Source organism: Adiantum capillus-veneris, chromosome 18 (genome assembly GCF_014529385.1).
Source record: "Adiantum capillus-veneris isolate H3 chromosome 18, ASM1452938v2, whole genome shotgun sequence".
Taxonomy (NCBI): Eukaryota; Viridiplantae; Streptophyta; class Polypodiopsida; order Polypodiales; family Pteridaceae; genus Adiantum; species Adiantum capillus-veneris.
In genome coordinates this window covers 149,619,060-149,636,190 of record NC_140948.1, presented here as the reverse complement: position 1 = coordinate 149,636,190, position 17,131 = coordinate 149,619,060, and the positions used below count along the sequence as shown (strand labels likewise).

The window sequence follows — 17,131 nt, the reverse complement described above, 5'->3', positions numbered from 1 at the left end:
CAAAAGGAGGATCCTATGATGGTAGAAGGGTTGTCAGGGTCCGTGGCAACCTTATGCTGGTCGCATGTGCTGGGCTTACCTCCTCAATATGGATCTCAGTGTGGTTGGTTTGTTCGGCTTACTTCTGGGTGTTGCATGCGCCATTTGGTTGAGGCTCCGCTTGTGAACAACCTGGTTTGTGGTGGGTTTTGGCTGGTCCTTGTCAGAGACGGAGGGGATTTTGGGTGACATTTAGCGGCAATCTTGTGGTTGCTATGATTTGTGGGTCGGTTCAGATCTGTTGTTCCTCAGTGCTGGCCGTGGTTCTTTTTTGGTGGTTGGCCCCTATGTGAGCGGTGATGGAGCTTCAAGCTCCCCCCAAATTCTGGCATGCGGTCTTTCAATCCTCTTAGGCGATTTGGTGTGGGTGGGATTCTGCCCGGTGGCAGAGGGTGTGGTTTTAGTGGTAGCCGCATTGGATGTTGCTTTTTCTTGTCGAGGGTGGCTCCCTGTCCAACCGATTATCGTCTTTTTATGGGGTTTGTTAGCTAGGTTCGGGATGGCTTACCTCTCAGTTGTGGACTAGCTCGTGACTGGTATAACATTGTGATGCCGTGGCTCATGTGGAGCATGGCTACTCTTGTAATTACTAGTGTGTGTATTGCAAAAAAAAAAAAGATGTTTGAAAGTCTCTTTATTTTTTCGAGACTGGGGAGTCATACTCGTTGCTACTGGCTTCTAAGAAAATAAATCCATTAATTTTCTTCGCAAGATTCTCTCTGCTCTCCCCACTCTTTTCTTGCCTAGGCTTTGCTCCTCTCTGCTTGCCTGGGAGCGTTCTCCTTTACCCAACACCTACCATTGTTGCCTTTGCATGCACTACACATGCAGCCTCTCCACGCCTTCCATCTCTATAGGCCCAACAAACTACAAGGCTCTTCCTCCAAAGGACATCGTCTACCTTGCTAGTTTGTGTGCTTGGGCCTTTCTGCCGTTGCACCTGCCAAGGAAGAGTAGGGCATGTGCCATCAATGGCTCCTCATGCAAGAGAGAGAGAGAGAGAGAGAGAGAGAGAGAGAGAGAGAGAGATTGAATTATCGTCCACGGAGGTCAGATATGACCTATGGGACCGAAAGACAGCGCATTACAAGAGGGTTCCTTCTAAACGAGGGGATTTTTTGATACATCTCAATTAAGGACTGAGGGTCCAGTGGTGGGAGGTGAACAAAAGACATAAACGTCAAGACCTAAGGGGGGGGGAGGTGAGAGGGGAACCATTTTGGGAGTACGGAACTCTTGAATAATGGCTTTATCTTCTCGATAAACTGCCCATTTTCCTGCCGTGCGCGTTGCTCGCACCTTTTGTAGTTCTACCTTCTTCTGCTTGAGTTGGTTGAGGTTAAGATCTTCCGCAAACCAGATTTTAGTGCCCTTGAGAAGCCTTGATTGCTCAAGGAATTTAATTTGGTCCACTTTGGTCTTGAAAGTGAGGATCGTATGATTGGTGCGATGCTCATGTGTGATGGACTCGATTGTTGCCGGATCCCACACTATCATGTGGGTTGTTGTTTGGATGCGCGCAATGGATTCGTGGTTGAGATCTCCCTCCCCTTTCCAGTCACTTGGCAACCCACCAATGCGAACATTGAGGGCGATCTCCTCTCGCCGTTGTCGTTCGCGTAACGTGGCCGCCACACGATCGTCCACCTTGTGGATAATGGCTTCCTGTATTTGATTTTTGACCACCTTTGTAAGGGTGATATCCACTGCTTCCTTTGTTTTGTCAAACTCGGTTTGCATCTGTTCCATTTCTTCCTTCTGGCGGTTCTCCACTGTGATTAGGCAGGTCTCGATGGCGATGAGCTTTTGTTTCAGCTCGTTATTCTCTTGGCGGAGCCTGTCAACTTCATGTTGAAGGTGAGTAATACTGTCCATTTTAGGGGGTGTTGTCACGATCCCCGCGAAGGTGGGCTTGCTTCGGGATGAGGCACGGGTGGCCATTCGGGGGAACGGCCTCCTTTACTATTGAAGGTAGGTTTTCAAGAATGGGTTTCCAAAGTTTTAAAAAAAATAAGCGGTGGTAGGCTGGGGTACAGAGGCCGCACTGTCGAAAAGGAAAGGGGATGGGGGATACAGGGCAGCACATGGGCGTCCGGGACGGGATGCACCACCAGTGGCACACTGTAGGGTGTAGAGAGGTCCGATAGTAGCACGTAGGTCGGTGGGTGTACAGAGACTCAGTAGCGCGCAGGTCGGCAGGGGCTTGAGCTCGCCGTCGAGAGATGCAGGTCGACAGGGGCTGGACTCGTGGGCTGTGGACGGAGCTGAGGCAGTAACGCCCCCCACAGGGCCGCCCTCGCCCAGGGGGAGACGCACAAAGAAGAGCTTAGGGTTTTGATGAGCTTAGTGTGTGTGTGTGTGTGTGTGTGTGTGTGTGTGTGTGAGAGAGAGAGAGAGAGAGAGAGAGAGAGAGAGAGAGAGAGAGAGATTTTATTATCCTCCTCGGAGGTCAAATATGACCTATGGAACCAAAGTTACATGTGATGTAGTATGTGTATGGAAGATGAGTGACTCTCGATGCTCCAAAATTGTGGTGATGAGAGTCGCAATGGGGAGACTACACTTTGGCTGGGAGAGGAAAGTATGTAGTTCTAAGTTATGGCTGAAAATGTGAGAGAAGCAAGTTCGGATGTGACCAAAAGCTGCGCACTCTAGTAGTGTGTGGTACTCAGACTCTCAAACTTGCAGTGAGCATAATGTGCACAGTCGATTTGACTCTTCTCCATTGCCCCAACGCCCTATCTCGCATTGAAGGAAATGGGAGCTAAGCCAAATGGTTGCGATAGTACGTATCGCCGACAAGGGGATAGGCTCAAGCATGTAACCGTGAGTACGGTTTCCTCTTTCATCGAAGAACATGGTTTTGTAGTTAGGGGCAATATGGGTGGTGTAATGTATCAAGCGTGACCCATCGGATTTCTCCCAAGCTGTAATACATTGGAGTTGTAGAAAAGCTTCATTCACTTGGGAGTCAATTGAAGCATCATGTACCAAGTGTAATGCATCCCATCTCCCAAACCACTTCTTTATGTCTTGCATCCATCCCGTGCTCAAGATCTTGCTTTTAAAACGTCTTTTGAACTTTTTTGCTTGCTTCCCATGCAATTGTAGGAAGTCGATGTGAGGGGTTTTGACGCATCTTTATCATGTACTCCACAACCCTTTCCATGCCCATAAAACCTCAATTGGAAGACATCCCAACTCAAGAAGTAGGAGCATATATGGTGTTTGTGTCTTCACTTGGAGAAAGTTTGTGAGAAAACGCTTTTGGATATTCTCAAACTCTTTCCAAGTAGACTTTGAGATGCTCCCACCCCACACTTCAACTCTATAAAGAAGAACCGGTGTCACCAATGCATCAAAAAGATACTTCTTGAGAACCCAACACTTGATGTTTCCCGCATTACACATGTTCTCAAATGCATAATATGCTCTCTTTCCCGCTTCCAAATGATGCATAGCACATTCATGCCACTTGTGATTGGACAGAACCTCAAGGCCAAGGTACTTAAAGCTCTCAACAACTCCAAGTGTCTCATTGTTGGATTCTCCTTATGGTTGGTTTTCACAAGCATAACCTTTGTCTTGGATTCGTTCACAATCAGCCCACTATGCAAGCAAAAGTTCTCAAGGACAACCATAAGCTTTTGTGCATCTTCTAAAGTATGTGCTAGAAGCACTACATCATCCGCATACAACAAAAGCATGATTACCGCATTGCAAATAGTGACCTCTTTAATGCCTTCTTCTTGCATAAAGTCAAGTACCATTTGTTCCAATTGATTGATGCATAGGGCAAAGAGAGTTGGTGACAACGGACATCCTTGTTTAACCCTAATAGTGCTAACATTTTTTTTTGAAATTTCTCTTCCCATGCGCAATTGACGAATCACCTTCTTATAGATTCGAGAAACCGCAAGCATAAACTCACTTGGCACTTAGAGTTCTTCCGATCCTTCTCCACAAATTGTTACATGGAATCATATCAAAGGCTTTCTTAAAGTCCACAAAACAACAATACAATCGCTTGCCTTTCAACCGACTTTCCTCCATAAGAACATGAAGAGTGACAAGATGATCAATGGTGCCATGGCATCGACAAAAACCCGCTTGTCCCTTTGCACACTTGTCATTATCTTCAGCCCAATCACTCAATTTCATCTCCAATATGTAGCCAAACAAATTTCCCATAAGAGACCCAATCATTATAGTCCGGTAGTTGTTTTACATTCTTTACATCCCCTCCTTTATGCAAAGGCTTAACCCAATTAGTACTCTAATCATAAGGCATACCATATTGAAGTGCAAGGTTGAACATATCACACATCCACTCATGGGTAAAATCTCCCGTCCATTTGATCATCTCCGGTTTGATACCTTGAAGATCTCCCGCTTTGCGAGTGGCCAACTTTTCAAGCCCACCGTATACATCCTCAATAGTAAAAAAGAAGGCATATATGGGAGTGAACCATAAAATGACATTTTTTCAGCATTTGATTGCTCATATAATTGCCTACCCGCTTACCCCTCAAGTTTCTCCAAAATCTTCCACATGCATGTGCCTTTTCTTGGACTTGAAAAAGTTGTTGCTTTACTTCCCATCTTCTTCTCTTCTTTTGAATCAGTCATGTATGTACGAAAATGACTTTGATAGTTGTCTTTGTCCATAGCTGCATCAAGCTTTATCAAGGACTTTCGAACATCTTGACATTCTTTATCAAACCACCTTTTACGTGATCTATCTTTGTTAATACCATGGAGATGCTTTATAGCAAAGCATTCTTCAGCACAAGAACAAATAACTTTCTTAAAGCTTCCCATTTAGTTTCCAATGGTGCATCATATTGAAGCTTCTTCATCCATAAATTTTACTCAACCATTTCAATGTACATTGGTGCCCGTTTGAAATCCATACATAGTGATAATTTCTCTTTCCTTTGGCTGAGATTATCATGCTTAGTTGCTTCTCCACATGAAAGGTCAATACATAAGGTGCAATGGTCGGATTCCGAGGTCCATTGGCCAAATATAAAACTCTTTATGCGCTACATGATGGCTTCGGAGAGTAGCATATAGTCAATCACACTATCCCCATTTATGTCTCCTACATGTAAATCCATTTGTTCCACTCCACAAAGATACATCATTGGCAATGAGCATACCCGTGCTATTACACATGTGTAAAAGTAAATTTTCATAGTAATCCGGCTCTTTGTCATCCATTGAAGAACGATCATACAAGTGAACTTCCTCTAACTCCCTTGAAATGTATGGCATATCAAATTGTTGAGTATCATGTTGCAATGTTTTTGTGCGAGCATGCATATCCCCAAATACAATAATGTCACCTTCACCTTTGAAATAAGCAATGTCCTCTTCTAAATCAAAAAATGGCTGATCTCTATCCATAAAAGCATAAAAGGGAGAATTATGATGAGGAATGTAGCAACCGGCTACAAAAATGGGTGCTCTTTTTGGTGTCATAATTTTCAGCCATACATAATGTTTGTACTTGTCATCTTTCACAATTGATATAAAATCTTCCAATCTTTTCTTAACCATACATGCTACCCCTCCTTGTCCTTTTCGTTGCTTAAGATTCTTTGACCACATCAATGAATGTACATTGTAATTCTCCAAGCCATTAATCCTTTGTGTGTCATGCTCCCAAGTTTCAACAAGAAGTACAACATCGGCTTTGCTTGTTAGTTCATCAATGCCAACCCCCGCATTCCATGGATATCCACTACAATTCCAAAAGCATATTTTCAATTGTAACTCGGTCTCATAGGTCACGCATCCCTATTTTCTCGAGGGACTTGCCTCCTCCTTAGGCACATTTTCTTCATGAGAGATCTCCTTGTTTTTCTTATTCTTTTCTTCATATGCCTTGCGATGCATATTTTGTTGCTTAATAGTGCGATCTTCACATACAAAATATTTTGTATCCCTCAAATAGATCCAACTATTATCAAGGATAATCTTTTGCTTGGTCTCATTCGGCATGGTGCATACAATTGGCCGTTCTCCCGAGCGAGGAGCTCCTTGCTTCCCCACTCTATGTGCTTCATAGACCATAACTCCGGACATGCCAAAGTGGATTTTGAAGAAATCTTCAATAACAATGGCAAGAGCAGGAGGTGTCTCTAGCTTCTCTTCGGGAATTTCACGAATAACAATGTTCTTGGAATGTCTCTCCCATTCCTTCAACTCCTCCACATCCACATTCTCAACATTCTTTGTTTGAGCCATATCTTGCATGAGTGAGGAATTAGCAACCACATTGCTACCACATACATCAACCCAAGACTTCTTTGTGCATACATTTTTCATGTCGCATACATCCCGGCTCATGGTGTCAAATTTCTCTTCTTTCAATACATGGTCATGCTCTACTTTGCTCATCCGCTCCTTCAAAGCATTCAAGTCCACAAGAGAGCATTTACATTCCTTGATTTCCTCTTTAAGTTGCATCAAACGTGTTGTTTACATCTCAAGTGTCCTTTTGAGATTTTTATTTTCAACCACAAGTATCCTTAGTGTGCCATTCTCCATTGCAAGTGCTCGTAAGTCTTCGCTTTGTTTGTTTACGGTCTCTTGCAATGATACCAAGTATGCCATGATCGTGGTTTCCAATGTCGTTGGTTGGGTGGTTGTGTTGCTATCTCCACACTTAGGAGATCTTGGATCATTTTCCACAATGGTTGTGAAAAAGAGAGAAGCCTTCTTTGCCTTTGTCATATGAGACCGACTCTATCGCATAACCCTAAAACTATGCTTGTCACATTCGTTGCCTCTGCCCGCCTCGTTACAAAACTGTCATCACCTTCAGTCGTCTCTCATCTATAATTAGTAGCATGTACACTAATAATAGAAAATTGTGCACACCTGGAATCTCTCTCTCTCTCTCTCTCTCAAATAAACACGAATGGAATCTTTTCAGATTCCTCATTTTTTACAATAAAAACCAAATGATACCACCTACTATATTAAATTCTAACCTTATCGTTTGTAGTGCCTAATGGCAAATCTTACTAAGTTTAATTTTTTTTAAGTCGGGCAGACGATAAGGTTAGAGTTTAATATTCTAACCTTATCAAACAACCATTGATGTGGCAATTTGAAAGGCCAACGACTGCGCCCCCGTCACTCACAATGGTCGAGATGGGCAGAGTAGCGTCATTGTGGCAGAGTGGGAGAGATACATCGGAGCAACACTACAACCCAAAGAGAGAGAGAGAGAGAGAGAGAGAGAGAGAGAGAGAGGGAAAAGATGTGAGGTAGCCTACACTACAAGCTGAACCACATGTGTGTGTGTGTGTGTGTGAGAGAGAGAGAGAGAGAGAGAGAGCCTTCGACACGCAATGAGAGAGGGAGATAAGAGAGCGGTTATAATTTTTAAGAAACTTTCTATTTTAGATAAAAGAAAGTTATTTCCTTTCAATTTGTAAAATTGACAGAAAACTTTCTCGCTCAGCAATGTTTTTGATTCCTCCAAAAAATGATGTGGGTGAGAGTCTTCTTGTTGCAATGTCGTTCTCTCTTTTTCTTCAATTATGTTTTGGCCTCGTGCACATATGCTCGAGCGCTCGCCAACTCGTTCGTCACCGTCGTCTCGAGAGAGAGCTGCCACCTGCGCAAGGGAAATGACGCAGGCAGGGCGATGAAGGCATGGATTCAGGAGCTGCTTCTGCATCTTCGCTTTTGAGTGCACTGTTATGTATTTACTATCTCCGGAGCGACATGAAGATCTTCGTGCCTCAGAGCATCGAAAGCTCTCAACTACAGCCCCCTTCCAAAGAGCTCCCCGGATTTTATCGAAGGGAACACCTGCAGCAGATCTCTGCGCTTGTAATGGTGAAGTGAGCTTCCGCTGGCTCAATGCTGGACTTGTGGCAGAAAGTGTAGCTTTTGAAGAGCGTAGTAGCAATGTTGCATCAGGCAGAGAGCCTGCCATAGGCCTGTCTATGGTTTTTGTGGAAGGTGCATCTGCAAGGCCTTCTAGCAAGTCATTAAAGGGATGGGAAAGCATCAAGTCCGGGATGGATTACGTTTTAGGACGCTCCATTGTGCCATCAACCAAGCACAAACTCTCAGAATTGTCACATGCAGCAGGCAAAGATGTTCCATCTTCATCACAGAAAGCGAATTCTTTGCAAAGATACAGTCTTAAAAGTAGAAATGGTCTAGATCTTCCCTTAACATGCAAGGAGACAAAGTGTCATCCTGACATCCAGCACAGTCACCTCCTTGCTTCAGCTGAAGAATCTAAAGGGACTCCTAAGCAGTTTCTCTTCTTTGAACGCAATGCTGTTGCTGGAGGAGTGTCTGGAATGTGTGTGAGCCTTTGCCTGCATCCCATAGATACTGTGAAAACTGTAATACAGTCTCAAAGTTGTGGTAACAGATCAGTTCTCCGCACGCTTCTTGCAATCGTATCCGAAAGAGGTGTGCATCTGCTCCTCCATATGCTTATATACGGTTTAGGTCTTGATTGTTCATTTGAAGTTTATGATTGTATATTTGCCAGATTTCTGTGCTTGAGTATGTACTGTGCAAAATTTGTAGACCTCAAGGTTTTCATGATGCTGAAGACCCCATCAAGCTCTTTAGGCATTGTTGCTGAACATTTTGAGTGTGACAAACGTTCGATGGTAGCAACTTAACCTGAAGGTTTGTGGTTGTTCAGGTTTCTTTGGTCTTTACAGAGGACTTGGGAGTAACCTTGCTTCATCTGCCCCAATTTCAGCAATTTATACCTTTACATATGAATCAGTAAAGGCAGCGTTGCTTCCACATTTACCGAAAGTAAGATACTTGACACATGGTTTTGTAAGGTCATGAAAATGTTTTCTATGTTGTTCACAAGGGAATTCAGTTGCCCAGAATTAGCATTTTGATTGCAGGTAATGGGTGCTTCAGCAATGGCTTGAATGCTTGAAACTCGAGGGCTAACAAGAAAACCCCTTTAGAAACTTTTTCACATTTGAATGGTTGCTGTGAAGCTTTTTGAATCCTTCTTGGCACATGCTAAAACATTAGAGCCCTCTTCTTAGTAAGGTCTTTGCCAGCTCTCTGTCCATCCATTTTGTGAGTGGAATCCTTTTTCTCTTCAAATATCGGTCACATGTATGTCAAGGCGCTGGGCATGCCGCATCTTCTCTTCCTCAACGGTGGTATGCACAAGTAAGAGCTTCTCTATTTTAGCTTCTACTTTGGCCTCCATCTTAATGTTTCTTGACTACCTCTACCCAACCTTATTTGGTGGCTTCTAGCTTCTGAACAATGCTCTTGGTGAGAGCTTTGGTTAGCTCCTCCTTGAGAGCATCTTTGGTTTCAACGGTGATCTTGCCTTCTTCATGTGTGATTCGATCGCAAAGAGAGGCTACGCCACCTTTGAGGAGATCAATCTACTCTTAAATTGTGCTCTTCAAGATTGTTATGGCGTCTTCCATGGCCGCCTTCTCTAGTGTGATCCCTTTTCCATCCTTGTCTTGGCGCCATTGTTCCATTCCCTTCTTGATCTTGGAAAGTCTCGTGAGAATGACCTTAACATTACCATCCATGAGCTTCTTGTTGTGGTTGATGGTGCCACTGAGCCTATCCATTTTTTTTTGGTCGGTGGAGGCTTTTGAAGTTATATTGTAAAGAGAGAGTCAAAAAAGGGGGGAGATGAGGAGTTGGTCAACTCGGGATGAAAGGAGAAGACCCCATGGCTTGTGCATTCATGTATCGTGTACGGGTTTATGTGTGTGTCTATGTTTGGGAAAAGTGTGTGTGTGTGAGAGAGAGAGAGAGAGAGAGAGAGAGAGAGAGAGAGAGAGAGAGATAAAAGAAGAAGAAGAGAGTTTTAACGTTGTAGGATGTCACATGCACATGTGCATGTTGACAAGCTACTTTAGGTGTAGGGTTCAGGTCAGCTTAGAAGTGTTCTGGTACCTTTGTGAGCCTGTGCGCAGGCCGTGCATGTCCAAGCACTTAGAGTAGTTACATATCCTCTGGTTGCACACAACATGATCATCAGCATTATAGCCAATATCCATCATGAACATTTAACATTGCACTGAACCCATTTTTCCTATTTTTTCTATTTTTCACTTATTATTAATAAGTGACTTTGTTGAAAAACTGGGTAGGGAAAATTTGCTAAGCTCTATAAAAGAAACCTAGCGCTAGCACTATCTGGCAGAAGAGGCAACAGGAGTTTACCAACTTACAGTGCACCTTCTCAGCAAGACAGGCAGGTGATCTAGCGTTTCCAACCAACAACAGATCAAGACCATCGTTGTGGTAGTAGATCAGGCCTAGCGTTTTTCTACAACAGTTTCAGCCATGGCGTTTTGCAGATCCCCAGATCAGCCTGGTGATTTTGCATATTCCAGATTCAGCCTGGCGTTTTTGCATTCTTGCAGATAGCATCAGCATTTGCAGATTCCTGGCGACAGTTCAGCCCAAGCACATCAGCTTGTCCAGTTTTTAGCACTTAGACTCTGCAAGATCAGCCCCAAACCTCGGAGATCTCACCTACCCGCAGAGTAGATCCTCGCCGCACGGTCAGATCAGCCAACGCTTTCAGTTTCAGCCCGCTGTTTGCAGATTTCAGCATGTGCGTTTTCAGCGCATCATCATCGCGTCGTCGCCATCGCCATCCTCGCCGACACAGTGTCAGAATTCAGCAGTTAGTAGAGTTTCAGATTTCAGCCCCTAGCGTTTTCAGATTTCAGCCGGTCTCGTTGTCATCATCATTGTCGTCGACATCGTCGGCAAGCCCATTGCATCTAGACCATTGTACCAGATTTGTGCAATCAATAGCATAGATCTCTCTCGCCATAGAGAGGGGGACCCTTGAAGGAGGGTTTGACAACAGTCTGGTGTCGTATTCCTCTCTCTCTCTCTGTGTGTCTCAACACCTTCATTCATAGTGTCATTCACTTTGTTTGTGATCATTGCACTCTCTCACCAAAGGAACGGAAGGCTCTCCCTTCCGTAAGTAAAAGGAACCCTTGAGCACAATTTGGAGCACTCATCTTGAGCAAGGTTCAACATTCACTTCCGTTGCACATTACATTGGTATCAGAGCTTTGGCAGTGTTTTGTATCACTCAAGGAAAGAACCACAAGAAATTTTTTGCTTGTTGCGGTCGCACGTAACCCAAGTCCACTTGGGCCTACCGATTCCTAATCATGTTTTTGAAGAGTGACAGGAAACCCAAGAAAGAAGGGCTTGTCCGGCCTCCCCTCGTTCCTCTTTTCACTCATTGAGAGCGGACCATGCACTTAGCGGCCGGCCAATCGACGTGAGGTGGGAAAAAGCAACTATGGTGTGAGTGCAAGGCTGCCAAGAGGTGCGCCTGCAGGGAAGAGTAGAGCTCTGGTAAGAGAAAAGCCTTCTGAAACACCGATTGCAAGCTACAGAACTTCAAGACCATCAAGAACTCAAGAACTTAAAGAACTCAAGAACTCAAGAACTCAAGAACCTCAAGAACCCAAGAACCCCAAGAACCCAAGAACCCAAGTTCCTCGTGAACTTAAGTACTCAAGATCTCAGTGTATGATCATCACTGGAAGCGGAATGGATACTTTGTGTGGCGGTGATGAGCATGGAGGTGGCGAAGAAGAATTTTCCCCACTAGGAGGTTTTTCCGACTCTCCCTCTTCCCCATCTACGCCACGGTTTCCACCAAATCCTATGGAGGCTTTGGTCAAGACAATGATGGACATGATGTTACAACAAGAAGCGCAACGCGCCGCTTTGGATCACAAACGCTAAGAAAGAAAGGCAGCCTTGGATCTAGCATGATCAAGCGTGCTTGGCGATCGAGGAAAGAAAGGCAATCTTGGATTGCGAGCGCGAAGAAAGACGGTTAGCCTTGGGAGCGTGAGCGCGAGCAAGCACGCTTGGCGGCCGAAGAAAGACGAGCGGCCTTGGAGTTAGAGCGTGAGGTGCAGAGAGATTAACGCATCTCAAAGCCCGAGCCGGTCAAAGATGTTGGCAGTTCATCAGGTAGCACAAGCAGAGATTCGGACTCCAACAACCCCATCACCTCAAAGCCTCATTTACTCACCTCAAAGCCCGAGCCGGTCAAAGATGTTGGCAGTTCATCATGAAGGAGTATGAGCGGAAGTGTGACGCGCGAGAGAGTGCGAGAAGAAGAACACGACGATATGGTGAACTCGCTCTACTGTAATGTGTAGAGCATAGTGAGTTCTTATTAGGTTTTAACAAAAGAATATGTGTACATACCTGGCGGCCCGCCCACTTACCTGGGCGACCACATTGGGCTTTATACCCCAACACATCAGGTAGCACAAGTAGAGATTCGGACTCCAACAACCCCATCACAGAGAAGTTGACATTTAGTATGACGGTAAGATGGATGCTAGTGCTATTTATTCTTGGTTGCATCAATTTAATGCTTATTTTGCGACAACTAAGAAGACAGGGATTAGCAAGGTTTTGACGGCAGCCATGTACCTTGCCGGTGAGGCCATTAATTGGTACCACGCATGGCAAGAGGCACTGTTGACCGCCACCTAGAGGAAGCCGAAGAAGGGGCGCCCCTTCCCTTCAATTGGGCCGACTTCCAAGACAAGCTCAAGGCGCGGTTTATGCCACCTCAGTACCTAGCACGGTTGAGAGACGATTGGCGCAGTCTCAAGCAAAATGGTATGCCAGTTATGTCTATCTCTAATCGTCTTTTGCAGCTCGGCACCCAATTACGCAAATCGGATGATGAGCACAAAGAGGCATTCCTTTATGGATTGGACGAGCATATCAAGTATGATGTTGAAGTACTCGATCCAACTCTCGCAGAGGAGATGAAGCACAATAAGGGAAAGCCTAAGGAGAACAAGTCTTCTCAAAGTACCTCTCAGACTCCTCAGAACCCTCGGAACGGTAAGAACGGTAAGAATGGTAACTCTTCTAGCCAATCTTTCTCTAGTCCTTCGGAAAAGAACTCACAAAATGAATCTAAGGGTAAAGCTAACACACCTGCTAAACCTAAGCTAACCCCGGATGAAAAAGCCGCACAAGGAATTATAGGAGGATACATGTCACGTGACACATCCAACCCTAAGTGTTGTGGACAAGCTACATCACGACAAGGATCCAGTAAGTCCAGTCAGTCTAGATTAGAAGTGTTCTGGCACTTTTGTGAGTCTGTTCGTAGACCGTGCATACCCAGGCACTTAGTGTAGATGCATATCCTCCGGTTGCACACAGCATGATCATAAGCATTCCCATCAGAATCCATCAAGATCCTTCAGGGGAATTTTTCACTGCATTTAACCTATTTTTCCTATTTTTGACATTTTTCACTTATTATTTTTAAGTGACTTTTGTTGGAAAGTAGGTAGGGCAATTGTGCTAAGTTAATATATAAGCAAAGCAAAGTTAGCACTTTCTGGCAGAAGATGCAGCAGGAGCACCATTGCTCAACAGGCAACTCAGCAACAGGCAACTTCTCAGCAAGACCAACGCCCGCGACTACTCTGGCGTTTTCTCCACAGAAGACCTAGCGTTTTTGCATCAGATCAGCCTTGGCGATTTGTGCACAACAGATCAGCCCGGGTGTCGTCAAGACACAGCAGATCAGCCTAGCGTTTTGCATTTGCAGAACAACCGGCGACAACAACAAATTTTCAGCCCTAGCGTTTTTGCTTCTGCATTATACCTCAGCGTTTTGCAGATTCTCCGCGACGGAACCTCAAGAACCATCAGCGTTTTCAGTTTTCAGCCCTTAGACACCGCAGATCAAGTCCCGAACCTCGCAGATCTCACCTTCCTGCAGCAGGTCCTCGCCGCACGGTCAGTTTCCGCAAGGTTTACAGTTTCAGCCCGGAAAATGCAGATTTCAGCATCTGCATTTTCAGCCCGTCGTTGTCGCATCGTCGCCATCGACATTGTCACCGACACAGAGTCAGAATTCAGCAGATAAAGATTTGCAGATTTCAGCCATTAGCACTTTCAGATTTCAGCCCGTCTCATCGTCGTCGACATCGTCGCCAAGTCCAAGCATTGTAGAGATTTGTGCAATCATAAGTAGACCACTCTCGCCATAGAGAGTGGGGCCTTCGGAGGAGGGTTTGACAACATTCTGGTGTCGTATTCTCTTCTCTCTCTATCTCTCAGTTTTAGCACCTTCATTCACAGTGTCCACTCACTTTGTTTGTGTCCATTGCTCTCTCTCATCAAGAACGGAAGGGTGTCCCTTCCATAAGTAAAAGGAACCTTGAGCACAGTTCGGAGCACTCATCTTTAGCAAAGTTCAACATTCATTCCGCTGCACCTTACATTGGTATCAGAGCTTTGGCAGTGTTCTGTATCACTCAAGGAAAGAACCACAAGAACCACATAATTTTTTTTGCGTATTGAGGTCTCACGTAACCCAAGTCCTCTTGGGCGTGTCGATTCCTAATCATGTTTTTGAAGAGTGTCAGGAAACCCAAGAAAGAAGGGCTTCTCCAGCCTCCCCTTGTGCCTCTTTTCACTCATTGAGAGCGGACCGTGCACTTAGCGGCCGGCCAATCGACGTGAGGTGGGAAAAAGCAACCTTGGTGTGAGCGCAAGTGTGAGGATTAATCCTCTATTAAGTACTTAAACTCATGATTAAGACTTAAGAAACTTGAACTGTACTCGAGACAAGACTTAATAGACTCTGTGTTTGATTGCTTGAATGTGTGATACAAGGGCTCCTTATATAGGAGATGAAGAGACATAAATGAAAAGACACGTCTCTTGGTGAAGAGACACGACTTTAGACGTAAAGACACATCCTTTCGGCGAAGAGCTGCAACCATTGGGCGAAGAGTCGCACTCGTAGAGCGAAGGGGTGTGACCAATCGTCGAAGGAGTGTGGCTTTTGGCGAAGAGACACGTCCTTTGGGTGAAGGGGTGTGACCATCCAAGCGCAGGGGTCCTCCTTGGCATGGCACTTCGCATATCTGCAACTAGGAGTAGATGTATTGCTGTTAACATAGTCACAATCGTGACATTCCCTCCCATTTAAAATGAGAGCCCGTGTCAAAGAAATGACTTCTGATGTTGATAGAACTCTGGAAAAGCATTGAATCTTCGAAAATCTTCAGTCTTTGAGTTATCTGAAGTCTTTGTCTTTAACCTTTGCTTCTTGCGAAACTTTGATTGCTAAATCCCATGTCATTGCATTGTTCAAAGACTTTGAAGAGGAATCTGGCATAATCAGGTTGACTGCAACAAGAGATTGATCTTCAAAATTCTTCATGCGACGTAAGATTTTTGGTTCAAAATCTTCCAATAATTGTGAAATATTTGGGGAAGAGGAAATCTTCTCAAGGTACTCTTCAGATGGGTTAACTTCAACTTTAGTAATCTCTGGAGAGGATTTTGGCTTGAGATTGTAATCATCTTCCAATAATGAATCCCAAAATTCTTCAGAATCATCTTCTGAAACTGTAACTTCATGATTTGTAATTGGCATATCATCATCCAGTAAAAAATCAAAGAAAGCATAGTCGTCTTTAGACTCGGAATCTGCAACTATATCTTTATCTTTGTCTTCATCAATTGATTCGGGAGAAGTTAATGAATTCAAAAATTCATCAATAATAATATCTGCATTTGCATCGGAAATCATATTCTCTTCATAATCCACTGTATCATGCTGTTTGACTAGTACACGTGAGGTTTGAATCACTCTTTCCGCATGAGAAAGCCCGTGTAAAGTCAATTCACGTTCATTTTTGAACAAATTGATAGTATGTCCTCAAAAGCTAATTGCTGGATCATATTGGAATAAACAATGTTGATCGAGAATCATGTCGTAATAAGATAAAGGCATGACTTCAAAATCCAGTTGATCTGCATAAGTTTGAATCTTGAACTGCAACTGTCTGATCACAAGTCAAAATTGATCCATCTGCTAATTCCACATCATATAAGTGAGATGTCTTCTGAGTTGGTAAGCCAAGCTGTTGAACTATCTGAGTGCTGACGAAATTATTCGAGCATCCGCTGTCCACCAAAATATTGATGGAGCGACCATTGAGTAGTCCAAGAAGGCTCAAAACTTGCTTTGAGAGAGGCTCCAAAACTGAAGAATTGCACTGAGCATGCTTCATAAGAATACTCGTATCCTCTGAGACACGAATTATATTGACCACAGATTTTCCTTTATCCTTAGCAGAATCTGGTTGTTCAGAGTTCGATGATGTTTCCGCGTTGGAATTTCTTTTTAAATTAGACGGATTTGGTCTCTTTGGACATTGATACCATCTATGGTCACCACTGCAAATTGTACATAATCCTTCCTTCTTTGAAGTCGAAGAATCATTTGACGAAGAGCCTTACTGAGTATTGGAATGCCGATCTTGAGAAAAATCACGTCCTTTACCACGATCAAGTGGAGGAACATGTGAAGAAGATCTGCTTTCAGATTGTCGATCTTGAGAATAGAACCTTGAAGTTGAATAAGGTTGCGTTGCTTGCTGTCTGAACGGAGACTGATGTTGCTGATTTTGGCTATAGCTGTCTCTGCGATCGCGCTATGAAAAGCGAGCGCTATTTGAAGATCTGTTACCAGGGAGAAAATTCCGTGTAGGGCGTTGATTATCGCCAAGACGCTCCACATAGGCAATTGCAGCATCCAAAGTGGTAGGGTTGTATTTGTGCACATCGTCCTTCAGGTTGGGTTCGAGTCCGTCGATAAAGGTGTGAAGTTTATCAGAGGGACTAAGGGTCTCTATCTCCAGAGTTAGTCTTTGGAACTCTGCGATGTACGCGGCCAAGGAACCTGTCTGGCTCAGGCGGCGAAGAGAGGACCGGGCATGAAAATCCGCATTGGCAGGTTCGAACGCCTTGCGAATAGCACGCCGGAATTTATCCCAAGAAGGTGTGTGTTTACCATCAGCAACCCGTCGTTGCCACCAAAGAAATGCTGTCTTTGAGTAGAGAACTAGCAAGTGCAACTTTTTTACTCTCGACCAAGTCCGTGTTCGATAAGTAGATCTCCATTTTGAACAGCCATTGGTCCAGCACGCGCTTGTCGCGGCGACCAGTGTATGGTTCTGGCAGTTTAACATCAAGCTTCTTCTTCTGTGCAGCATTAAAAATT

At 44.4% G+C, this 17,131-nt stretch overlaps 1 protein-coding gene across 1 annotated transcript in view; it reads left to right on the top strand.

The window, feature by feature from the left end:
* The first annotated feature begins 7,574 nt into the window (after positions 1 to 7,574).
* The window catches only part of LOC147436629 (Mitochondrial substrate carrier family protein), a 66,662-nt gene continuing 57,105 nt past the window's right edge, over positions 7,575 to 17,131 (top strand). Inside the window, exons 1-2 of the mRNA XM_086489472.1 lie at positions 7,575 to 8,487; positions 8,729 to 8,847. Of these exons, the coding sequence (XP_086345598.1) occupies positions 7,758 to 8,487; positions 8,729 to 8,847 (849 nt within the window). The 5' untranslated portion in view covers positions 7,575 to 7,757. The remainder of the gene's footprint in view (positions 8,488 to 8,728; positions 8,848 to 17,131) is intronic.